This window comes from Leucoraja erinacea, chromosome 2, assembly GCF_028641065.1.
Source record: "Leucoraja erinacea ecotype New England chromosome 2, Leri_hhj_1, whole genome shotgun sequence".
In the NCBI taxonomy this organism is placed as follows: domain Eukaryota; kingdom Metazoa; phylum Chordata; class Chondrichthyes; order Rajiformes; family Rajidae; genus Leucoraja; species Leucoraja erinaceus.
Window position 1 is genome coordinate 103,331,505 of NC_073378.1, and position 25,908 is coordinate 103,357,412.

The 25,908-nt window shown below is 44.0% G+C and overlaps 1 protein-coding gene across 3 annotated transcripts in view; it reads right to left on the reverse strand.

Annotated features, from left to right (window-relative positions):
- umad1 (UBAP1-MVB12-associated (UMA) domain containing 1) overlaps window positions 1–25,908 on the reverse strand; it is a 54,989-nt gene that overhangs the window by 26,810 nt on the left and 2,271 nt on the right. For 2 of the 3 annotated variants that reach the window (XM_055662154.1, XM_055662137.1), the window contains exon 2: window positions 8,226–8,326. In XM_055662154.1, the coding sequence (XP_055518129.1) occupies window positions 8,226–8,313 (88 nt within the window). In that variant the 5' untranslated portion in view covers window positions 8,314–8,326. The remainder of the gene's footprint in view (window positions 1–8,225; window positions 8,327–25,908) is intronic. The other variant, XM_055662144.1, reaches the window with a different exon arrangement.

Here is a 25,908-nt window from a genome sequence, read left to right on the forward strand (position 1 = left end):
GTAAGACTGTTTCATATTTGTTTCAGAATGTTTCAATCTATAATAACAGAAAATTTCTTTCAGTTCTCTTAATTTTTAAGAAAGTTACGGGCTTTTGACTGTCCTCGATCACAGCTTTTGTGTTGTCAATGGAAAAGCAATAGGGAACAAGATGCTAATTTCCGAGTATGAAAATGGCCATAAATTTTTAATACTGAAGATATGAAAGTGAATTAGGTGTCAAATTAAACTTCTTTTTATGCTTTATCTGATGGGATAATTTGCAGACTTGATATTTTAAATCTGAAAATTTTGTAACATTGCTAGATTTCGACATAATTTACCTGATTGGTAAGATTGCAGACAACGCAGAAATTGGAAAAAGTAGTGAATGGTGAAGAAAGTTCACAAAGGAATCAGCAGGATATAGACCAGTTGGAAATGTGGGCAGGAAATGGCAGAAGGGAGTTTAATCTGGTTAAGTAGAAGGTGATGCGTTTTGAAGTTCTAAGGCAAGAAGACCAATGCAGCAAATGGCAGGACTTTAGGAGCATCTTAGAATGCAAGTCCATAACTTCCAGAAAATAACAACACAAGTAAATATGGTGTTAAGAAGGTAAATTACATACTTGCCTTCATTTGTCTGGGTGTTCAATAGAAACATTATTAAGTCGTGCTGCTGATGAGTAAAACTTTGGTGTCACATTTGGAGTGCTGCGTGTAGTTATAGTCACCACATTGCAGAAACGATGTGGAGGCTTTGGAGAAGGTGCAGAAGAGGTTTACCAGGATTTTACCTGTATTAGAGTATAGAGTGCCCTCCATAATGTTTGGGATAAAGACCCATCATTTATTTATTTGCCTCTGTACTCCACAATTTGAGACTTGGCAAAGAAAAAATCACATGTGGTTAAGGTGCACATTGTCAGATTTTATTAAAGGCCATTTTTTGTACATTTTGGTTTCACCATGTGGAAATTACAGATGTGTTTATACATAGTCCCCCCATTTCAGGGCACCATAATGTTTGGGACACATGGCTTCACAGGCCTTTGTAATTGCTCGGGTGTGTTTAATTGCCTCCTTATTGCAGGTATGTGAGCTCTCAGCACCTTGTCTTTCCTCCAGTCTTTCCATCACCTTTGAAAACTTGTATTGCTGTTATCAACATGAGGACCAAAGCCATTATGAGACTGAGAAACAAGAATAAAATTGTTAGAGACCTCAGCCAAACCTTCGGCTTACCAAAGTCAACTGTTTGGAACATCATTGAGAAGAGAGCACTGGTGAGCTTACTAACCGCAAAGGGACTGGCAGGCCAAGGAAGACCTCCACAGCTGATGGCAGAAGAATTCTCTCTATAATAAAGAAAAATCCCCAAACACCTGTCCGACAGATCAGAAACACTCTTCAGGAGTCAGGTGTGGATTTGTCAATGACCACTGTCCACAGAAGACTTCATGAACAGAAATACAGAGGCTGCAAATACTGCAAGATGCAAACCAATGGTTAGCCGCAAAAATTGGATCGCCGGGTTACTGTTTGCCAAGAAGTACTTAAAAAAGCAACCAGTGTTCTGGAAAATGTTTTGTGGACAGATGAGATGAAGATTAACTTAGATCAGAGTGATGGCAAGAGCAAAGTATGGAGGAGAGAAGGAACTGCCCTCGATCCAAAGCATACTACCTCATCTGTGAAACATGGTGGTGGGCTGTTATGGCCTGGCATGTATAGCTGCCGAAGTTACTGGCTCACTTATCTTCAATGACGATACAACAGCTGAGGGTAGTAGCATAATGAATTCTGAAGTGTATAGATCCTATCTGCTCAAGTTCAAATAAATGCCTCAAAACTCATTGGCCGGCGGTTCATTTTACAGCAGGCCAATGATCCCAAACATACTGCTAAAGCAACAAGGGAGATTTTCAAACCTAAAAAATTGTCAATTTTGAGTGACCAAGTCAATCACCCAATCTGAACCCAATTGAGCATATTGCTGAAGAGAAAACTTAAAGGTACTAGCCCCTAAAACAAGCATAAGCTAAAGAAGGCTGCAATACAGGCCTGACAGAACATCACCAGAGAAGACACCCAGCAACTGGTGATGTCCATGAATCGCAGAATTCAAGCAGTCATTGCATGCAAAGGATATGCAACAAAATACTAAACAAGACTACTTTCATTTATATGACATTGCTGTGTCCCAAACATTATGGTCACCTGAAATGGGGGGGGGGAAGACTATGTATAAACATTGCTGTAATTTCTACATGGTGAAACCAAAATGTATAAAAATGGCCTTTATTAAAATCTGATAATGTGCACTTTAGCCACATGTGATTTTTTTTCTATTACAAATCGCAAATTGTGTAGTGCAGAGGCAAATAAATAAATAGCGGGTCTTTGTCCCAAACATTATGGAGGGCACTGTAAGGTCGGACAAACTTTTTTTTTCTATGGAGCTGAGGGGCAACCTGATAAAAGTATATAAATTTATGCGCGGCATAGATAGGGTAGTTAGTCAGGGACTTTTACAAAGAGTGAAAATGTCAAATACTAGAAGGTCAGAGGTGAAAAATTTAGGAGATATTTATGTCAGATTTTTATTTGTACACAGAGAGGAAGGTACCCGAAAACTCACTGCTAGGGGACCTTGTAGGTATGTTACAAAACCTACCTGAATCGTGGTTGAGAATCTATCCCAGCCCCGTGTGTGTGATTTTGGCGCTGTTTAGAGGGGGCGGGTTTAAAACGCGATTTTTACTAGGCTGTTGCAATCGAAAATGTTCAGCCTAGTAAATCATTAACGGAAAATCGCTGAAAGACCCCGTCGCAAAAGGTATTATTAGTTTTTATGGCCTTGTATAATAGTTATAGTAGTTTAAAAATCACTCTCTAAACCCGCGACCTCTCGCAGCCCCAGGGTTTTATAAAGCAAACAATTAAAGGTATGTACCTTATTTTTACATTAAAAGGGACTTCTTAAGAACCCTGTATATAAAGTTTTCTATAGCGAATAGTTCATTTTGGGCTCTTTATATCCCGCAATATTTTTCTGGGCATTTGAGGGCACAAATCCACTGCAATGTGAACGTTCTAAACCAGCGCGTTCACAGGATCCCACTAGAAAGCCGATTTAAATTGAACACTAAATTTACAGCAATTGAACACTAAATTCCTTCCATTTGGCCTATAAATTGATGTAAATGAGATTTAAAAATCATGTTTTATTGTGAATTATTTGTGAATATTATTTGGACACTTAGGCTATTTAAAAATGTTAATCATTTATTAAGAAATGGATAGATGTTTAGATCTAGTAATTGAAGTTTGAAATTAGCTACAATTGGGTAACTAACTAATTATATGCATTAATTTCAGGTCCTCCAAGTAAGATTATTTTATATTTGTTTCAGAATGGTTCAATCTATGATAACTGAAAATTTCATTCAGCTCTCTTAATTTTTAAGAAGGTTATGGGCTTTTGACTGTCCTCGATCACAGCTTTTTTGTTATGTCCATAGAAAATCAATAGGGAACAAGATGCTAATTTCCGAGTATGAAAATGGCCATAACTTTTTTATTACTTGAGATATGAAAGTGAATTAGGTGTCAAATTAAACTTATTGTTATGCTTTATCTGATGGGATAAATTGCAGACTTGATTTTTTAAATGTCAAAATTTTGTAACATTGCTAGACCTTGTGGAAGCAAATTCAACAACAATGTTTATGAGGCATGTGAACAGGCAGAGAAATGAATGATAGGTACCCTGTAGAGGCAACTGGAATTTATTTGGGTTAACATTATGGTCAGCATAGACATCATGGGCCGAAGAGCATGTTCCTGTGCTGTATTGTTCTATGCTCCAAATCAATCCAATAAAGATTTTGGTAGAATTCGGTTCTTAAAATGCAATGGGATTTTTTAATGTCTATTGAAGCACTCAAAATGAGGGTTGGTTTCCCACCTTATTAGGAAGATGACACTTGAGACAAGTACCGTTAATTAGGGAGACTCCAAATCTACGCACTACATTCAACCAAGCAGCGTCCAACAGAGGAATATCGGTTGGGGTACTTAAATACAGTGGTTAAATTACAGGTATCAACTAGTATCAATATTTTTTTTAATTCAATGAGATGACAACATTGTCTGAAAGTTCTAAATAGTTCACAACATTTCCTTCAGTCATCTTACCTGGTTTTATCTAAATATGACTTCAGATTCAATGTAATTGACTTCTGAAATGTCAAGACGCTAAGTTAAAGGGCTATGAGGAATGGAAATAAATGCTGTATTTGGTAGCAATGTCCACATCCTGTAACTCCACTGGCCTCCAGAGGGCAGTGGAGGCCAATCACTGGATGGATTTAAGAGAGTTAGATAAGAGTTCTTAGGGGCTAGTGGACTCAAGGGATATGGGGAGAAGGCAGGCATGGGTTATTGATTGGGGATGATCAGCCATGATCACAATGAATGGTGGTGCTGGCTCAAAGGGCCAAATGGCCTCCTCCTGAATCTATTTTCTATGTTTCTAACTGAAGAACTGTGAGACACTTTAACAAAAACCCCGAACATTCCAATTCAAGGTCAACTCCACGAACGAGAGTTTACAGACAAACTGCAGGTTACAGATGATAGTCTGCTTGGGATAATGAGAGCCAAAAGCAAGAATAAGATAAGTTATTGTAAATATTGATTGAAGCATTTTGGCAAAAAATCTTAACTGCACTGCATTGACCTGATTACAACCTTGAATACCCAAACCACAGTCAGTATTTCAGTTGTTGGTCATATTTGTTGCCACCGATCAGCATAGCAGCTACTCAATGCAAAGCCTAACAGAATATTTTGAAGTGATTTAAACCTGTGCATCTGAAGTATTGAATTTCAACCCTTCGTGTACATTGGAAAAAAAATCACAGAAAATCAAGAAAAGTTATTATATGACAAGGCAGAAGAGAAAAAATAATAGGGATAAAGTGGGGACAAAAATGTAAACCTAAAATAAGCTTGTGAGTGGTGAACATAGGAAGACAGAGTTTGTCTTTCCAAAGGAAGAAGCCAAAACCACCGTTCCTGGGGAAGGAAATGATGGAGTGGGAAAAAAGAGGCAATTATTATTTTATTGGGTTTTATTCATTCATTCAACCAATGACATCGCTAACATTTATTATTAATTTCCACCTGGCCTTGGGGAAAAGTGGTGGTGAACAGTCTTTGTAGATCCCCAAGCAATTGGTATAACTGGGCAGCTTGCGAGGCAATTCAGAGGCTTTGAGAGTCAGCCGCAATAGCTTTAGGTTTGGAATTATAAATAGGTCAGTAAAATTACTAAATGTTGTAAGTGAAATAGATGTGATTACAATCATATATAGCTTCATGGTTACCACTATAGATACTAATTATTACAGATTTTGTTGAATTAATTGAACTTGAATCCCAAGCTGCCACGGTGAAATTTATATTCAAATCTCCATATCAATCATCTAAGTCTGTTGACTAGCAGTCTGGTAATGTTATCATCATTGAAATACAACCACTAATGGTGAAAGAAATGAAAGGTTTGGAAGGACAGTGCAGGGAGAAAAATGTAATAATAAATGGCAGCAAGAGCTGGACCTAATAATAAAAATAATGGGTGAATTTAAGATTATTCTTTTTGTAGGGCTAATGAGATCAACGGACAGCAGTAATTTAGGTTTCAGAATTCTGAAGAGCAATTATTTACAAAAGAATAAAAGCAAAACTCAGAACAATTCCCAGGAGTAAATATGAGAATAAGCAATGACCAGAGAATAGAATCCAATTGCTTCCCAAATCTGCAGAGAATTAGAAATCTCACTCATAACATCAAGGACTGCTCATTGGCTCAATTGTTGGTAATTAGCAAGAAATGAAGGAAGATTTATATATTGTATTTTGCATTTTCGAATCAGAGAAATGCAGCACAAACGCAGGGCTCACTGACTCCACACCAACAATTAAGCACCCATTTTCACATTAATCCCACCCTAATACATTCAAATCTCCCAATATTCCCATCAACTCCAGCTCCTCCCACCAATATTCTACCATATTAACTAGAGGTTAATTAACCTTCACATATATAAAATATGGGAAGAAACGGCAAACACCATACAGACAGTGGCATAGATCAATAGTGATTGCTTATGCTGTAAAAGTGCTGTACCACTGTGCTGCCCAAAATGCCTGTATTCCAAAGTGATTTGCAGTCATTTAAGTATTTTTGATCTTACAGTCGCAGTTCTAAAAAAATATGCTCAACTTTCACAAAGCAAAATCTCTCAAATATTAAGCTGAATGACCATGTCTGTTTCTGCAGAACTGGTTATGAGGAAAGTTTGTGCAAGATACCAGGAGAGCAGCTCTACTCTCCCTTTAATATCACAACATCAGATTAATATTTTACCTGAAGACAGAGATCCTGACCACACATTTCTGTCTGCAATGAAATGTCGGCCAAGGAAGGATATCTGTTCACATGTCATCTGTGGCTTGAATTTAGTCACTGAGCTACTGACCCGAAATCAGTAATTTCTAGAGTGTTCCCAAAATATCTCAATATTTTTGTAAATGTGAGTTCTAAGTTTGTTGAAAGGTTCTGATGAAAATTCATGAGCATGAAATTTTAACTCTGTTCCTCTCTCCAAAAATACTGCCAGGCCAGCTAAAAAATCCAATATTTCTGCTTCTATTTTTAGATTTCCAGTATCTCCAATTCTTGCTTTGCAATTTCAGGATTAATGCTTGAGAAATTAATCCTATATCAATTCCTAGGTTCGAATATCAATGTGGCTTACTTAGAATCAGATAAATGTAGGGCAGTGCTTTATGGGAAAACATTTTTATCTCTGGTTGAATTATAGCATATTCATGAGGAGCTTCATACCTTTGTTCTTCAATATTGTATTCAACAAATAAGAGTTGCTCCTAACAGATGAATACTATTTTTAATCGTAAACTTCCTTCAGGCAAGAAGTCGCAATTCTGAATTCTGCTGTTGCCTGTGTGAAATGCACACAAAGGTCTCAGTTTAAATATATTTTTGCTGTATCACCAAATATCCTCAGGTGATGTATCTCAGATCTACTCATTTAGAATAAGATCAAGAGGCTTTTAAAATGGCACCTTGTCTGCATGGCTAGTATTCCATCGTACAGAGCAGAAGTCTTTTGTCATTTGGGCAACACCAAATGTTCCATTACAAACCATACCAACATTTAAGCTGCTGCAGTTCTGTTGTTAGGTATATAATCCATTTACTAATATTATAATTACTTAAAAAAATATTGGTCCATTGTTTTCATTAATTCTAACCAAAACATTGCACGTTTTTCTTCAGATGCAAAAAGCATACACGCAAGTCTCATTGGGTCATTGTTTCCCATTACTAACATCCAACATCCTTTTGAAATGAGCAAATTAATACATTGCATACATTATATTACTCCATTCCATGACCCAGTATTCAATGTTTTTTTAATATTTTAAAATATAGATTTCATGGAATGTAATTTTGAAATTACTTTACAAACCCATTCCCTATTTTTCCAGCCCACGAAACAGTCACTAAATAGACCATAAATGTAATTTTTTCCCCAATCTGCAATATTACTTTTACTTGCAAGGGCAGAGAGAGAAGAGGCAGAGACAGAAAGAGAGAGACACACACACACACAGAGGGGCAAGAGGGATAGGGGGTGGAGAGGAGGAGAAGAGGGAAGGTGAGTGAGGGGGTTTCAAAAGATTATAGTATCCTCTAGTATCTTTGGGCAGGCGGGCGAGCTGGAGTCCAACAGCGGGAGCCGTGGCGCGAGCGTACTTGGAGGCATATTGGTCGGCATATTGTGAGGTCAGCAGCTCGTTTTAGCTAGATAGATAGATAGATAGATAGATAGATCATATGATACATCATGCTACCTTCTAAATGTTATTTTGCTGCAAAGCTTTTGAGTTGCTTTTTCTTTTACAAAGCTCTTGTATGACACACAGTGGAAAAAAGATTACATTGCAATTTAAAATTAAATAAAATCATAAAGTTTGAGAAGCTGTCTTGGTGTTTCCAAACTCAGAATTATGCTTGGTGTTCACAGCACAACACAATAACATTTTGAAGATGATGGTTGGAGAATATCTCACGTCTTTCATTTCATGAAATGGATTTGCCAATAGAACTGGTAAAAAATTAAATTGAGTAAGAAGTGTAAAACATGACTTACCTAAAATAACAAATCCATCTACCTCTTTCTCAGATGTGCTTTTGTTAGGAGATTCAGTGTTCTTTCGAATTCCAAAAAGATTCAGCATTTTGTTTTGCTGGCTGAAAGACAAATTAAACTATGAACTGAGGACATGCAGTTCTACATGAGTGTCCAAAGTCTAAACAGCACAGGTTTTCTCTACCCCCTCACCAAGCTAGAACTGTCACAAATTTAGTGGAAATCACAATAACCTCAACATCTGTTTAGCAACACGGATCACTACAATCTGTTTGAAGACTCTTTTTTGCTCAGTCATGCTGCAGCTGGATACATATGCAGGAACCTACTGATTACAAAGTTCTGCTAGCAGTTCATCAGCACTCTCCTGTTAAGGAGATAGGCATTCTGCATTTGTGCATTTAGAGATATTCCGAAAAACAAATTTGAGCAGTGGTTAATTAATCATTACATCCATTCATCCTTACAACAAGTATATTAATTCCTCACCCCCGTCTCCATCTTAACCCCTAGTTTAGTTTATTATTGTCAGGTGTACCGAGGTACAGTGAAAAGCTTTTGTTACACACTAACTAGTCAGCGGAAAGACGATACATGATTACAATCAAGCCATTTGCAGTGTAGAGATATATGATGAGGGAATAATGTTAGTGCAAGGTAAAGCCAGTAAAGTCCAATCAAAAATAGTCCAAGGGTCACCAATGAAGTATCCATAGAGGGAGTGCAGAGATGCCATAGAGGGAGTGCAGAGATGCCATAGAGGGAGTGCAGAGAAGGTTCACCAGACTGATTCCTGGGATGTCAGGACTGTCTTATGAAGAAAGACTGGATAGACTTGGTTTATACTCTCTAGAATTTAGGAGATTGAGAGGGGATCTTATAGAAACTTACAAAATTCTTAAGGGGTTGGACAGGCTAGATGCAGGAAGATTGTTCCCGATGTTGGGGAAGTCCAGGACAAGGGGTCACAGCTTAAGGATAAGGGGGAAATCCTTTAAAACCGAGATGAGAAGAACTTTTTTCACACAGAGAGTGGTGAATCTCTGGAACTCTCTGCCACAGAGGGTAGTTGAGGCCAGTTCATTGGCTATATTTAAGAGGGAGTTAGATGTGGCCCTTGTGGCTAAGGGGATCAGGGGGTATGGAGAGAAGGCAGGTACGGGATACTGAGTTGGATGATCAGCCATGATCATATTGAATGGCGGTGCAGGCTCGAAGGGCCGAATGGCCTACTCCTGCACCTAATTTCTATGTTTCTATGTTTCTAAGTAGATAGTAGTTCAGAACTGTCCTCTAGTTGTGGTTGGATAATTCAGTTGCCTGTTAACAGCTGGAAAGAAACTGTCCCTGAATCTGGTGGTGTGCGATTTAATACTTTTATACTTTTTGCCCAATGTGAGAGGGGAGAAGAGGGAGTGGCGAGGGGGTGCAACTTGTCCTTGATTATGCTGTTGTCCTTGCCAAGGCATCTTGAGGTATAATGGAGTAAATGAAAAGGAGGTTGGTTTGTGTGATGGTCTGGGCTGCATCCTCAATTTGTTGCAATTTCTTGCGGTCTTGGATGGAGCTGTTCCCAAAGCAAGCTGTGATTCATCCCCATAAGATGCATTCTATGGCACATCTGTAGAAGGTGGTGACAGTTGGTGGGGACATGCTGAACTTCCTAATCCTTCTAAGGAAGTAGGTGTTGGTCTGCAGTTCAATATTCAATAAAATGAATAAAAGGGGGAGAGAGCAGAGCAAGAGCAAGAGCGAGGGAATGAACCAATACAGAGTACCTAAAGGACATTAAATCTTCACATTCCCCAATTCTTCATATTCCCAGCAAGATTGAAGCTTGGAAAAAATAACATCAGACATGCTGAGCACAGTCAGCAACTACAATTGACAATAAAGTTACCTGATATTACCCAACTTCCATTTCCCAGACTTTGTCTCGCCCTGACCTCTTCACCAGCTTTCTCCCATTACCACAATCAATCTGAAGAGTACCAACCCAAAACGTCACCTATCCAGATCCTTCAGAGATGTTACCTGACCTGCTAAGTTACTTCAGCAATTTGGTTTTTGCACGAGTATTAAGGTTTTTAATTTGTCAACAACCATCAACAACCAACAACCATCAACCATCAACCCCTTAGAAGGATTAGGAAGTTCAGCATGTCCCCACCAACTGTCACCACCTTCTACAGATGCGCCATAGAATGCATCTTATGGGGATGAATCACAGCTTGGTTTGGGAACAGCTCCATTCAAGACCGCAAGAAATTGCAACAAATTGAGGATGCAGCCCAGACCATCACACAAACCAACCTCCTTTTCATTTACTCCAGCCTGCCAATCTAGCACTAAAGTCTCATGCATGCTGGATTGTCAGGGCTCTCGCTTAACTTTTTTTCCCTGTTGCCAGCCGGGCAACCTAGGCAGCTTTTTAGGTTACCAAATGACATTTTAGGTGGTCATTTAAGACAGCTTGCATGACACGTGCGATAATGTGCTTGGACGAAGTGCGTAGTTACCAGTCAAAATTATGCGCAATGAAGCATTCACATATTATCTCTGCTTCAAATAAAGTCACAAACTAAACATATTAACCAATCAAGACATGATATATACCACAATGACATGCAGCAAAATTACAATACAGTACAGGTACACAACCTTTTATCCGAAAGCCTTGGGACCAGACACTTCGCGGATTTCAGAATTTTTCGGATTTCGGAATGGAAGATTTTTTAGCGTAGATTAGGTAGGTAGCGCGGGCGGCTGCCTCCTCCCTGGAGACCAGGGAATCATTGTAAATCATTGCTTAAATGTTAGTCAGTTAGTTTGAAGGTATTTTATGTGGTGGGGGTGGTGAAGGGGAAAACTTTAATTCTTAGTCCCCTAACTGGTCGGAGAGGCGGGGAGTGGGCAATGCCTTACCGGGTCGCCGTGCAGTAAGCTCCGGAGCGCTGTGGCCGCCGACTCCCAACATCGCGGAGCTGGGGCTGCGGGCGTCCGGCCGCGGGCGGCGCCGGTTGGAGCTCCAACCCTGGTGAACTCTACCCCTGGCTGAGCGGCGCTCCAAATCCAGCGCGGCCCGCGGCCGGACGCCCGTAGCCCCAGCTCTGCGATGTTGGGAGTCGGCGGCCACATCGCTGGGATACCAGCGGGAAGCGGGCAATGCCTTACCGGGTCGCCGTGCGGTAAGCTCTGGAGCGCTGTGGCCGCCGACTCCCAACATCGCGGAGCTGGGGCTGCGGGTGTCCGGCTGCGGGCGGCGCTGGATTTGGAGCGCCTCGCAGCCAGGGGTAAAGTTGCTGGGGTCGGAGCTACAACCGGCGCCGCCCGCAGCCCCAGCTCCGCGATGTTGGGAGTCGGCGGCCACAGCGCTCCGGAGCTTACTGCACGGCGACCCGGTAAGGCATTGCCCGCTCCCCGCCTCTCCGACCAGGTAGGAGACTAAGAATTACAGTTTCCCCCTTCACCCCCCCCCCCCCCTTCACATAAAAGCCCTCCAAACTAACTGACTAACATTTAAGCAATGATTTACAGATGTTTAAGTGTCTCCCCGTTCTCCGGGGAGGAGGCAGCCGCTACAGTAGTACAGACCTGGGTTGACCGTGGGTCGTTTCGGGTCAAGTTTGGCGCCAAACGCGAGCTTTGGTGTGCAGACGACATCCTGGAAAAAATGTCCGGTTTTCGGAGCTTTTCGGTTTCCAGAACTCCGGATAAAAAGTTGTGCACCTGTATCTCATCTCTTTTTACACATTGCAATGAATGCAATTTATATTATTTCTTTCCACTTCCAAACAAAATTCTGGTTGGATTATTCAGTGTATGATCAACCTCGGTGAGACCAAGTGCAGGCTTGGCAATCGCTTCGCACAACACCTACACTCAGTTCGCAATAACCAACCTGATCTCCCAGTGGCTCAGCACTTCAACTCCGCCTCCCATTCCGAATCCGACCTTTCTGTCCTGGGCCTCCTCTATGGCCAGAGTGATGCCCGCAAATTGGAGGAACAGCACCTCATATTTCACTTGGGTAGTTTACACCCCAGCGGTATGAACATTGACTTCTTCAATTTCAGGTAAGCAAGTAAGTAAGTTTATTGGCCATGTATTCATACAAGGAATTTGCCTTGGTGCTCTTCCCACAAGTAACATGACATACAGTGACAGTTACGAATGACTCTACTAAACACTAAACATTAATAATAATAAAACATTAATGATAAAACACCATTGATCAAGCATGTGAACCAACAAAATACCAGATCAAAGGGAGGCTACAGATTTTTGGCTGTTGAGTAGAGCAACATCTCGTGGATAAAAACTACTTTTATGTCTGGCTGTGGCAGCTTTGACAATCCGGAGTCGCCTTCCAGAGGGAAGTGATTCAAAGAGTTTGTGGCCAGGGTGAGAGGGGTCAGAGATGATCTTGCCCGCTTGCTTCCTGGCCCTTGCAGTGTACAGTTCATCAATGGAGGGAAGATTGCAGCCAATAACCTTCTCTGCTGATCGGTCGATTCGCTGCAGCCTCCAGGTGTCGTGCTTGGTGGTTGAGCCAAACCAGACCATGATGGAGAAGGTGAGAACAGACTCTACAATGGCCGTGTAGAACTGGACCATCATTGCCTGTGGCAGATTGTGCTTCCTTAGCTGCCGTAGGAAGTACATTCTCTGTTGTGCCTTTTTGACTGTGGAGTCGATGGTAGCCCCCCACTTAAGGTCCTTGGAGATGATGGTTCCCAGGAACTTAAAATGCTCCACAGATGTGACTGTGATGTTGTTGATGCTTAGTGGGGTGAGGGGAGGAGGAGCTCTCCTAAAGTCTACAATCAATTCCACTGGCTTAAGAGCATTGAGCTCTAGGTTGTTGCGACAGCACCAGGACGCCAGCTGTGACACTTCCTGTCTGTAGGCAGATTCCTCCCCATCCTGGATTTGTCCAGTCAGGGTTGTGTCGTCCGCAAACTTGAGAAGCTTGCGGTGCTCCTATGCTGAGCGTTTGCAGGTCCGGATGTGCTTTCCCAGCCTCACATGCTGCTTCCTGTCTGTCAGGAAGCTGGTGATCCACCAACAGAGGGGTTCAGGCACGGTCAACTCGGAAAGTTTGGAGTGTAGTAGCTCTGGCACAATGGTGCTGAATGCAGAGCTAAAATCAACAACAAAAAATCCTTGCATAGGTCCCCTGGCGGTCTGTAGGATGAAGTGCAGGCTCAGGTTGACTGCATCATCCACAGATCTATTGGCCCGATATGCAAACTGCAGAAGGTCCAGCAGGGAGTTTGTGATATTTTTCAGCTTGGCCAGCAAAAGCCTTTCAAGTGTCTTTATGACTACAGAGGTCAGTGCGACAGGCCTGTAGTCATTAAGACAAGTAATCCTTGGCTTTTTGGGTACAGGGACAATAGTGGAGACTTTGTAGCAGGCAGGGTCAGTACATGTTTGCAGGGACTGTTTTAAAATGTCTGTATAGACCGGTGCCAGCTGTTTGGCACACAGAGCTTAAGAGTAGAGGGGGAAACATTGTCAGGTCCTGGAGATTTCCGTCTTTTTTGTCCTCTGAAAAACCTCTCCACCATGGAATTCTCTACCTCAGAGGGCGGTGGAGGCAGGTTCTCTGGATGCTTTCAAGAGAGCTAGATAGGGCTCTTAAAAATAGCGGAGTCAGGGGATATGGGGAGAAGGCAGGAACGGGGTACTGATTGGGGATGATCAGCCATGATCTCATTGAATGGTGGTGCTGGTTCGAAGGGCCAAATGGCCTACTCCTGCACCTATTGGCTATTGTCACCTCCTCTTTTTTTATTGTTGATATTGGATAAGTGATGTTGTCCAGCACAGAGGGTGTGGGTGATTGGATGTGAGGTGGTGATTGAAGGGGGGTGGGTGTAGAAGGGCCCAGTCTTTGCAGACTGAGGTCAGGCTGTGAAGTGTTGGCTGGGGTGGGAAACTGTCCAGTCATTTCATACGGGAGTCTTGCCTTAAGTAGGTGTGAAGTGGTGAATGGGAAGGAGCGGGTGCAGGGTCCATTCTTTATAGTCTGGGGTCTGGCTGTGTTGGTTGGGGAGGGGGTACCAGGGTTACGTTTCTGATTTTCAAACCTGCAGTAAAATTCATTCAGGTCGTTGATCAGCTGACGATTGTCCAGAGCGGGGGGCTTTCCTCTTGTAGCTGGTAAGTTCTTGCAAGCCCTTCCAAACTGAAGAAGAGTCACTAGCTGAGAACTTGCTCCTGAACTTCTCAGAGTACCTTTCCTTGGCAGCTCTGATTCCTCTTCTCAGCTTGTACTTGGCCTGTCTGTAGAGGTCTGGATCCCCGCTCCTGTAGGCCTCCTCTTTAGACCGTCGGAGCTGTCTGAGTTCTGCAGTGAACCAGGGCGTGTTGTTGTTGAACCATGTCCGGGTCTTAATTGGAATGCAACTGTCCTCGCAAAAGCTAACATATGATGATACGGTGTCCGTATACTCATCGAGGCTTGTGGTTGCTTCCCCTGAACACATTCCAATCCGTGCAGTCAAAGCAGGATTCTAGGTTCTCAATGCCCTCACTTGTCCATCTTTCCGTTGTTCTGACAACAGGCTTAGCAGCTTTTAGCTTCTGCCTGTAGGTCGGAATATGGTGAACTAGACAATGATCAGAGAGACCCAGACCCGCCCGGGGAACAGAGCGATATGCGTTCTTAATTGCTGTATAACAGTGATCGAGTGTTCTCTCCCCTCTGGTGGGGCAGGTAACATGAAGTCTGTATTTTGGAACGTCACAGCTGAGGTTAGCTTCGTTAAAGTTCCCCAAAACAATGACCATTGAGTCACTCTCTACCCTCATTACCTGGTCAGCGAGTTGTGTTTGCACCTCACGTACGCAGGCTTGGGGGGGGGGGGGGGGGGGGGGGGGAATGTAAACTCCAGCGAGAATAAAGGAGTTAAATGTCCTCGGAGAGTAGAAGGGTTTGCAGTTTATAAAGAAGGATTCTAGGTTGGGTGAGCAGAAATTTGACAGTAATGTGGTGTCGCTGCACCAGCCCTGGTTGGTATAGAAGCATATTCCACCGCCTCTCGATTTCCCCGCTGCCTCCACTTCGCGATCCGTTCTGTGAAGTTGGAAGCCAGCCAGTTGCAGCGCGCTGTCCGGGGTCGACTCACACAGCCAGGTCTCGGTGAAACACAGGGCAGCGGCTCGAGAGAAGTCCTTGTTTGTCCGATGCAGGAGTTGCAGTTCATCCACTTTGTTCTTGAGAGAACGTATGTTCTTTATAGGGTTTTCACAGACGACACAAACGAACAAACACATACAAAACAGCAAGGACCAGTACACCGTGGCCGCATTGTCCGCGCCAGCAGCAAGTAGTCCTTGCTTTCTCCCTCCTTCCCCTCCCATTCCCAGATCTCCCACAGACTACTGTCTCCGCCTCTTCCTTTCTTTTTCCTGACCACCCCCCCCCGACATCAGTCTGAAGAAGGGTCTCGACCCGCAACATCGCCTATTCCTTCGCTCCATAGATGCTACCATCTCCTCCCGTCGGCTTTCCGCAGAGACCGCTCCCTCCGCAACTCCCTGGTCATTTAGTTCCTTCCCACCCAAACCACCCCCTCTCCTGGCACTTTCCCATGCAACCGCAGGAAATGCTACACTTGTCGCTTTACCTCCCCCCTTGACTCCATTCAAGGACCCAAGCCGTCTTTCCAGGTGCGGCAGAGGGTCCCCTGCACCTCCTCCAACCTCATCTATTGCATCCGCTGCTTTAGGTGTCAGCTGCTCTACATCGGTGAGACCGAGCGTAGGCTTGGCAATCGCTTTGCCCAACATCTCCACTCGGTTCGCAATAACCAACCTGATCTCCCGGTGGCTCAACACTTCAACTCCCCCTCCCATTCCGAATCCGACCTTTCTGTCCTGGGCCTCCTCCATGGCCAAAGTAAGGCCCACCGTAAATTGGAGGAGCAGCACCTCATATTTTGCTCGGGCAGTTTACACCACAGCGGTATGAACATTGACTTCTCCAATTTCAGGAGAGGCTTTCTCCTCCTGCTTTCTCCTCCGCTTCCCAGCTCTCCCTCAGCCCACTGTCTCCGCTTCTCTTTCTTTCTTCAATCCACCCGCCCACCCGCACCATCACATCAGTCTGAAGAAGAGTCTCAACACGAAACGTCGCCTATTTCCTTCGCTCCATAGTTGCTGCCTCAGCAGCTGAGTTTCACCAGCATTTTTGTCTACCCATTCACACAAGTTCTGTTATCCCACTTTCCTCACCCACTCCCTGCACATTAGGGGCAATTTTACAGAGACAAGTTAACCTACAAAGCCAATGCGTCTCTGGGATGTGGGAGGAAACCAACATGCTTGCAGGGAGAATGTGCCAGAGACAGTGCCAGAGGACGGGGTCGAACACAGATCTCTGGCGTGTGAAGCAGCAAGTCCACCAGCTGTGCCACTATATTTTATTTTCCAACACACAAAAAATTATACGTTGATAACTTTGGTTACCAAAAAAAGGGAACTATCCATTTTCAGTCTAAAATCTCTAAGTGACGCTATGTCTCCCTTTACAGCTACTGTATGTTGTAATTCAGTTCAAGACTATGGGGCAGTACATTGGCCATAAAATTGCTGCCTAAAATTCCAGAGACCCGGAATTGATCCTGAATATGGGTGCTGTCTGTATGGAGTTTGCTCCTTTTCCTTTTGATCGCATGGGTTTTCTCCGGGTGCTCTTGTTTCCTTCCACATTCCAAATGTGTGCAGGAACCTTTTACAGACCCAACCCAAAACATAATATTTTCCTTTTGTCCAGAAGATTCTGTCTGACCTGTTGTTACTCCAGCTTTTTGTGTCTATCTTCAGTTTAAACCAGCATCTGCAGTTCCTCCCTACACGCACAATACTATACGATATAACTTTATTAATCCCAGGAGGGAAATTGTGTGTGTGTGTGTGTGTGTGTGTGTGTGTGTGTGTGTGTGTGCGTGTTGTGTGTGTGTGTGTGTGTGTTTGTTATATATTCATATATAAATATACACTGTTTTGTTTTTTCATTTATAACATTGTGTTTACAGAGTACTATGTTTACATATTCTGTTGTGCTGCTCAAGTAAGGATTTCATTGTCCTAACTGGGACGCGAGAGAATAAAACACTCTTGACTCTTGACGTACGTCGCTAATGTGTGGAATAGAACTAGTGTACGGGTGATCGGTGGTCGGCGTGGACTCGGTGGGCCGAAGGGCCTGTTTCCACCCTGTATCTTTAAATTAAACTAAAAACACTAAAACCAGAGGAAATCTAAAGAAGGGTCTCTACCCGAAACATCACCCAATTTCTTCTATCCAGAGATGCTAGCTGCTCCATGGAATTCCCCCGCACAATTAAAGCATGGAATAGTCTTCACCCTACTATAGGTACCCAACCAGACGCAATTAAATTTAAGGTATTTTTTTCCTCAAGAACCCTTTTTTGTTTAAGTCCAAGTCAAGAGTCAAGAGAGTTTTATTGTCATGTGTCCCAAATAGAACAATGAAATTCTTGCTTGCAGCAGCACAACAGAATATGTAAACATAATACAGAACAAGAGATAAAAGTTCAGTGTATCTATATACCATAGACCATATATATATACACGCAATAAATAAACAGATAAAATGCAATAGGCTGTTATTTTTCAGAGTTTGGAGTTTGGTGGTGGTGGGTCCACTCCTGTTTAAATTCCATTTCGAATATTTTTGGAGGACCAGGAAACCAAGAAGCAAGAGTTACTCCAGCTCCAGCGAGTGATTCTGCGTTGGTTTTCAGCAGTCGCGGCGAGGTGGCGACCAGACTGCAAAGGCGGCCAGATCTCCCACAATGCAAAGGGAGGGAGAAAGTGACTGACGCCGACCAGTTGCAGTGGCAGTGCGCATGTGCAAGGCGGCACATGCGTACAACCATGGCCGATGATGTGATGGCCAAAGATCCTCACTATAGGATCTTTGGTGCTGGCCGCGGTTGTGCGCATGTGGAGGGGGAGGATGTGCAGGCAGTGCGCATGTGGAGGGGGAGGATGTGCAGGCAGTGCGCATGTGGAGGGGGAGGGTGTGCAGGCAGTGCGCATGTGGAGGGGGAGGATGAGAAGGCCATGGCAGTGCACATGTGTAAGGTGGCCTGCCGTGCCGGCGGATGAGGAGCGAGCGGAGAGCGGAGACACGGATACGGGTGGCGGGCGGAGATGGAAAATGACAGAGAGATAGAGAGGGGAGCCGCTCAGAATTAAACGATAGGTGTCCTGGGTGCTTGTCAAGCCGGGCAAAATGGCATGGCTTTTAGGTTGCCCGGCGGGACTGAAGGTCGCAATTGGCAACCGCTAATTTCGAGCCCTGAATTTGTTTTTACTGCAATTCCCATCGAGTAGATTGATTAAAATTAAGTCTGCAATAAAGTTACCTGTTTGCACAACAGGCTACCAGTGGTACAGAGGTAGACTTGGAGGAGTACACATCCAAAGTGCTCTCCTACATCAACTGCTGTGTGGTGTTTGTCACAGTGGACAAGGAAATTAAGATGTTCCCAAACCGGAAACCATGGATGAACAAGGAGGTACAGAATCTGCTAAGGGCATGCAACAATGCCTTTAAATCCAGCCGAAAAAGACAAAAATCACCAACCTGAACGACTACCGTCCGATTGCCTTAACACCTATAACCATGAAGTGCTTTGAAAGGCTGGTCCTCTCCCACATCAAATCCAGCATCCCTGCCTCACTGGACTCACATCAATTTGCATACAGGGCAAAAAGATCCACAGAGGATGCCATCTCTCTGGCTCTTCACACTGCCCTGACTCACCTGGAAAGGCAGGGCACGTACGTGAGGATACTTTTCATAGCCCTGTCTTCAACACGGTCATCCCCACCAAGCTCACCACCAAACTCCACCAGCTAGGCCTCAGTTCGTCGATATGCGACTGGATCCTGAATTTCCTGACGGAGCGACCGCAGGCAGTGAGACTGGGCCCGCACCTGTCCTCCACTATCACCCTGAGCACTGGCACACCACATGGCTGTGTACTGAGCTCTACTCCCTCTTCTCACACGACTGTGTTCCTGCATAAGACACCAACACCATTGACAAGTTTGCAGACGTCACAATGGTGATCAGACTGATCACCAACCGTGGTGAAACACACTACAGAGCGGAGGTGCAGAACCTGGCGGACTGGTGCTCAGATATCAACCTGCCCCTAAAGACCAAGAAGCTGATTATCAACTTCAGAAGGACACATAATGGAAAATACGCCCCAATCTCTATCAACGGGGACAGTGTGGAGAGAGTGTCCAGCTTTAGGTTTCTGGGCACACACTTTTCAGAGGACCTCACATGGTCCACCAACACCGCTGCTCTGGTCAAGAAGGCACAGCAACGACTGTTCTTCCTGAGAATACTGAAAAAGACTGGTCTGCCCCAACAGCTGCTGACAACCTTCTACCGCTGCACCACAGAGTGCATCCTAACATATGGCATCTCTGTGTGATATCTCAGTTGCACGGAGGCGGAGAGGAGAGCTTTTCAGCGGGTCATCCACAGAGCGCAGAAGATAATTGGGACACAGCTACCAGCCTTGGAGGGCATCTACTATACACGCTGCCTCAGGAAGGCCATCAGCATTCACAAAGACTCCTCACACCCTTGCAATAGTCTGTTCGAACTTCTACCATCCGGCAGACGTTACAAGGTCTTCTACGCCCGCACCTCCAGGCTTAGGAACAGCTTCATCCCCAGAGCTATAGCTGCTCTGAACCGGCCCTGCTGAGTGCCCCCCCCCCATGACCCTTGGATGGTCACGTCGCACATCGACCCGGCACAGACCTATTTGCACTTTATACTGTTAGAACTGTTTTTTTTTAAATCTTGTTTCTCTGGGTGTCTACATTTTTAGCTAACTTATTACATCGGATGGAAGCTGCATACCATGTCTCGTACCTCTGTGCAATGACAATAAAATATCTTATTAGTATTATTAAGTTAAGAAGGAAAACAAAAAATACCTACTCAACTTACTCAGAGTAATTTTTAACATTGACTGAAAAAGCTGAAACCAAAATAAGTGGATCGATGTGTGCTTCAGATTTAAATTTTAAATCACGTTATTTTTGGGTTAGGGCTTAATAATTACATGAATAACCAACTGGCAATGGAAACATAAAGACTGCACTGCAGGAGTGTTTTATACATATGTGAAAAGAAGAACAATTAGGTAAATCAGGGAAGTGTACAACCACAACAAGGTAAAAGAAAAAGGGATAGAAGGAAAACAAAAAAATGCATGTCCCCCAATAGTGGTTATAACCAATCCATAATAACCAATCCGCCAGCAGCACGCTGCTTCAAGTTGCCCATTACAAACCAATCAGATTTTGCACACATAGCAACAAATACTTACTTCATTGCCTTCTCACTAAACTACCAAATCACAACTATGATTTTTTTTTAAAGATGCTGGAAGAACTCAGCACTTCATCTGTGGAGGGAGCCTGGCTTGCTGAGTTCCTCCAGCACTTTGATTTTCTTTTTTGCTCAAGATTCCAGCAACTGCAGTCTTGTGTCCCCAACTTTGGTTTGACAGTTTGCCCATCATTCTTTCAATACTGGATGAGTAAAAGCTTCTTTGTAATACATATTGAAATAAAAGAACAGCTGATGGTGGAATGGAGGTTGGGGGCTGATCAGTTTCAGCAGTGAGAACATTCGACTCCATCACCATACCACCTATAATTCATTTTGACTTGACAAATCCAATGCTCTCCTGTGCATTCCTTTAGTTTTCAGTTGAATTTGAGCTCAACGAAATTCTGCAGACAGCATCCTAACTCACATCAACTCCTGTTCATTGACCATGACCGTGCTCACTGAAGTGTGGGTTTTTTCTGGAATCCCTTCTCAAAAACTGTTCGCAACCCAAACAGTTCACATCAAAAATGAAGCAGCCTGGCAATATATTTAATTAAAAACATCGGCCAATGAAGGGCAACATCTAGTTAAACCAGGGGTTTCACATCAATCATGCAGAAATTGTCACAAAACAAATACCCACGTGGCAGCCCCGCAGCAAATCTATCTCATCAGTTTCTCAGGTATACAAAATGCTGGAGAAACTCAGCGGGTGAGGCAGCATCTCTGGAGCGAAGAAATAGGTGACGTTTCGGGTCGAGACCCTTCTTCAGACTGATGTGGGGGTGGGGGTAGGGGGGCGGGAAGAAGAATGAAAGTGGAGACAGTAGGCTGTGGGAGAGCTGGGAAGGGGAGGGGAAGGGGAGGGGAAGGAGGGAGAAAGCATGGACTACCTGAAATTGGAGAAGTCAATATTCATACCACTGGGGTGTAAACTACCCAAGCGAAATATGAGGTGCTGCTCCTCCAATTTGCGGTGGGACTCACTCTGGCCATGTAGGAGGCCCAGGACAGAAAGGTCAGATTTGGAATGGGAGGGGGAGTTGAAGTGCTGAGCCACCGGGAGATCAGGTTGGTTAATGCGAGCTGAGGTGTTGGGCAAAGCAATCGGCCAGCCTGCGCTTGGTCTCAACGATGTAGAGCAGTTGACACCGAGAACAGCGGTTGCAATAGATGAGGTTGGAGGAGGTGCAGGTGAACCTCTGCCTCACCTGGAAAGACTGCTTGGGTCCTTAGATGGAGTCGAGGGGGAAGAGAAAGTGACAAGTGTAGCATTTCCTAGCACCGACCAGTGAATTTCACTACACCAATTGGTGTATGTGACAATAAATGAACTTATGAACTTATGATTTCCTGCAGTTGCAAGGGAAAGTACCAGGGGAGAGGGGGGTTTGTGTGGGAAGGGACAAATTGACCAGGGAGTATACACAATGATAAGCAACAGCCTAACATTTCCTCTCTGGAGATGATTAATCGTTGTCTCTGTTTTCTCTTTTATGAAACCTAATTATGGCCTAATTAGTGAAAATCAATATCCTCTGAATTATTAACACAATTACAAATCTATATTTAGTTTAGTTTAGAGATACAGAACAGAAACAGGCCCTTCCGTCCACGCCGACCTACGATCATCCTGTGCACTAGCACTATCCTACACACCACGGACATTTATGCAATTGTACAAAGCCAATTAACCTTCAAACGTTTAAGTCTGGGTGAAAACCGGAGATCCCAGAGAAAACCCACGCAGTCACATGGAGAACTTACAAAGTTTGTACAGACAAGCACCCGTAGACATTATCAAACCCAGGTGTCTGGCGCTGTAATGCAGCAACCCAACTACTCTCCCATCAACTCACAAACCAACCATTCAGTCCAATATAAAATTAAGATAAATGATGATACATGTCACTCTTTAACAGATTTAAAGTGACTTTCAAAATGTTGTTGTTTGTTGCAAAATCAGCGATTAAACAATGAATTATGTTGTACTTAAAGAAATATATTTTGTACGTCGCCAATTAAGCACCATATCATGTACTGTGACAATTTTATTCCGACATTATGCAAATATTTACAGAAGCAAAATAGGCCAAACGCAAATAGGAGGAACAGCACCTAATATTTTGCTTGGGCAGCTTACAACTCGTTGGTATGAATATTGAGTAGTTGGGAGTCTGAAGTAGTCAGAGGAGTAGCAGCCAGACCAGCAATGGAGGGGTTTGCTGAGACATCCTTATTAGTTGAGTGGATTGGCTGAGACATCTTAATTAGTTGAGTGGATAGTTGTCTTGATTAGATAAAATTAAGTGTGGGTGTAGCTGAGTGACCTGTTGGGGGCTGCCTTATTGAAGCGAGGTAAAGTGTAAGTCTTTGGCTCAAGCGTCTTTGATGAGGAGGCTACATTTATTCAGTTATATGTGTTTAATTTAGTTTAAATATTTAAACTTATTGATGTGATGGCATGAATATTACTGCAGTGCATTTGTTGCAGGGTGTGGGAAGTCAGGGGCACTGCTGATGTCACTCACCACCACACCTGTGGGAATTGTGTCCAGATGCAGCTCCTCAAGTACTGAGTTAGAGAACTGGAGCAGCAGCTGGATGACCTACGGTCCATCCGGGAAGACGAAAGCTTCCTGGACAGGACCTACAGTCAGGTCGTCACTCCAAGAGTACAAGAGGTGCAACGGTTAGAGACAGAGAGGAAGGGATGAAACTATTGCAGGAGACCTCGGTGGAAGTGCCTCTTGAAAAAAGGTACATCCTCTTGGGAGCTGTCGGGGCAGACGACTCTTCCAGTCCGAGCGGCGGACAGGTTTGTGACACGAATCCTGCTGCTGAGGCTCGACTGGCGACAGGGAGAGGCATAGTGGTGGGTGACTCCATTATCAGAGATGCGGACAAGAGCTTCTATGACGACAGGCGAGACTCAAGGAAGGTGTGTTTCCAGAGGTGCCAGAGTCCAAGATGTCTCAGTCTGACTAAAGAACACCCTCGTCAAAGAAGTTGAACAGCCGGAAGTAGTTTTGCATGTAGGCACAAATGACGTGGGTAAGAAGGAGGTTCTGCAACTTTAGTATAGAGAACTAGGTAGGGGGCTGAAAACCAGGACTTCTAGGGAGGTTATCTCTGGGTTGCTTCCAGTAGATGTCAGCAGATCTATATCGGTGAGACCAAGCGGAGGTTGGGCGATCGTTTCGCCGAACACCTCCGCTCGGTCCGCAATAACCAAGCTGACCTCCCGGTGGCTCAGCACTTCAACTCCCCCTCCCACTCCATCTCCGACCTCTCTGTCCTGGGTCTCCTCCATGGCCACAGCGAGCAGCACCGGAAATTGGAGGAACAGCACCTCATATTCCGTTTGGGGAGTCTGCATCCCGGGGGCATGAACATCGACTTCTCCCAATTCTGTTAGTCCTTGCTGTCTCCTCCCCTTCCTCAGCTCCCCTGCTGTCTCCTCCCACCCTCCAGCCTTCCGGCTACTCCTCCTTTTCCCTTTCTTGTCCCCACCCACCCCCACCCCTGATCAGTCTGAAGCAGGGTTTCGGCCCGAAACGTTGCCTATTTCCTTCGCTCCATAGATGCTGCTGCACCCGCTGAGTTTCTCCAGCTTTTCTGTGTAACCCACATGCTAGTGAAGGTAGGAACAGGGAGATATGGGATCTGAATGTGTGGCTGAGGAGTTGGTGCAGGAAGCAGGGATTTAGATTTCTAGATCACTGGGATCACTTCTGGGCAGGGGTGACCAGTAAAAAAGGGACAAATTGCACCTTAATTGGAGGGGGACTGACATTCTGGCAGGCAGGTTTACTAGTGCTACATGGGTGGGTTTAAACTAAACAGTGGAGGGGTGAAGTCGGTGTGGAAGCGTATGCGTGCAGTTAATGGGAAAGAGAGTGTAGGAAAGGGCATGTTTAAACTAACAGGGTAGGGGGATGGGAGCCAAATCAAGGAGACAGAGGGACATAAAAGGACGACAGAAGCAAAAGGTAGAAGGGAGATAAGAAAAACAAACCTGAAAGCTTTGTGCCTTAATGCAAGGAGCATTTGTAATAAGGTAGATGAATTTAATGTACAGTTAGTAGTTAAGGAATATGATATGGTTGGAATTATGGAGACGTGGCTCCAAGGAGACAAAGGCTGAGAGCTAAACATGCAGTGTTATTCGATATTCAGGAAGGATAGACAGATAGGAAGATGCGGTGGCATTGCTGGTTAAAGAGGAGATTAATGCAATAGCAACGAGAGACATTAGCTTGGATGCTGTAGAATCAGTATGGGTAGAACTGCGAAATAGCCATGGGCAGAAAACGTTTGTTGGAGTGGAATACAGCCCACCAAACAGCAGTAGGGAAGTTGGGGATAGCATCAAGCAGGAAATTAAGGATGAGTGTAGCAAAGGTATAGCAGTTATCATGGGTGACTTTAATCTACATATAGATTGGGCCAACCAAATTGGTAACAGTGCTGAGAACGAGGATTTCCTGGAATGTATAGGGGATGGTTTTTTAAAGCAATATGTAGAAGAACTGACTAGAGGACAGACCATCTGAGACTGGGTCTCTAATGAGGAAGGATTAGTTAGGGATCTTGTTGTGCAAAGTCCCCTGGGCAACAGTAGGCATAATTTGTTGGAATTCTACATTAGGATGGAAAATGACACTGTTAATTCAGAGACTAGGGTCCTGAAAAAGAAAGGAGACTTTGAAAGTATGAGATGGGAATTGGCTAGGATAGACTGGCGAATTATACTTAAAGAGTTGACGGAGATGCAATGGTAAAGATTTAAAGGTCACATGGATGGACTCCAAAAATTGTTCTTCCCTGTCTGGCAAAAAAAAACTGGGAAGGCGGCTCAACCGTGGCTAACAAGGGAAATAAAGAATAGTGTTAAATCCAAGGAAAATGAATATAAATTGGCCAGAGGAAGCAGCAATCCGAAGGATTGTGGGAAATTTAGAACTCAACAGAAGACAAAGGGGTTAATTAAGAGGGGGGGGGAGCTTGAAAGAAAGCTTGCAGGGAATATAAAAACGGACTCAAAGCTTCTTTAGATATGAAAAAGGAAAAGATTAATGAAGACAAATGTAGGTCCCTTGCAGTCAGAGACAGGTGCATTTATAATGGGGAAACAAAGAAATGGCAGAACAAGTACTTTGGTCTGTTTTCACTAAGGAAGACACATACAATCTCCTAGAAATACTGGGGGACTGAGGATCTAGTGAGAGGGAGAAACTTAAGGGAATACTCATTAGTCAGGAAATGGTGTTG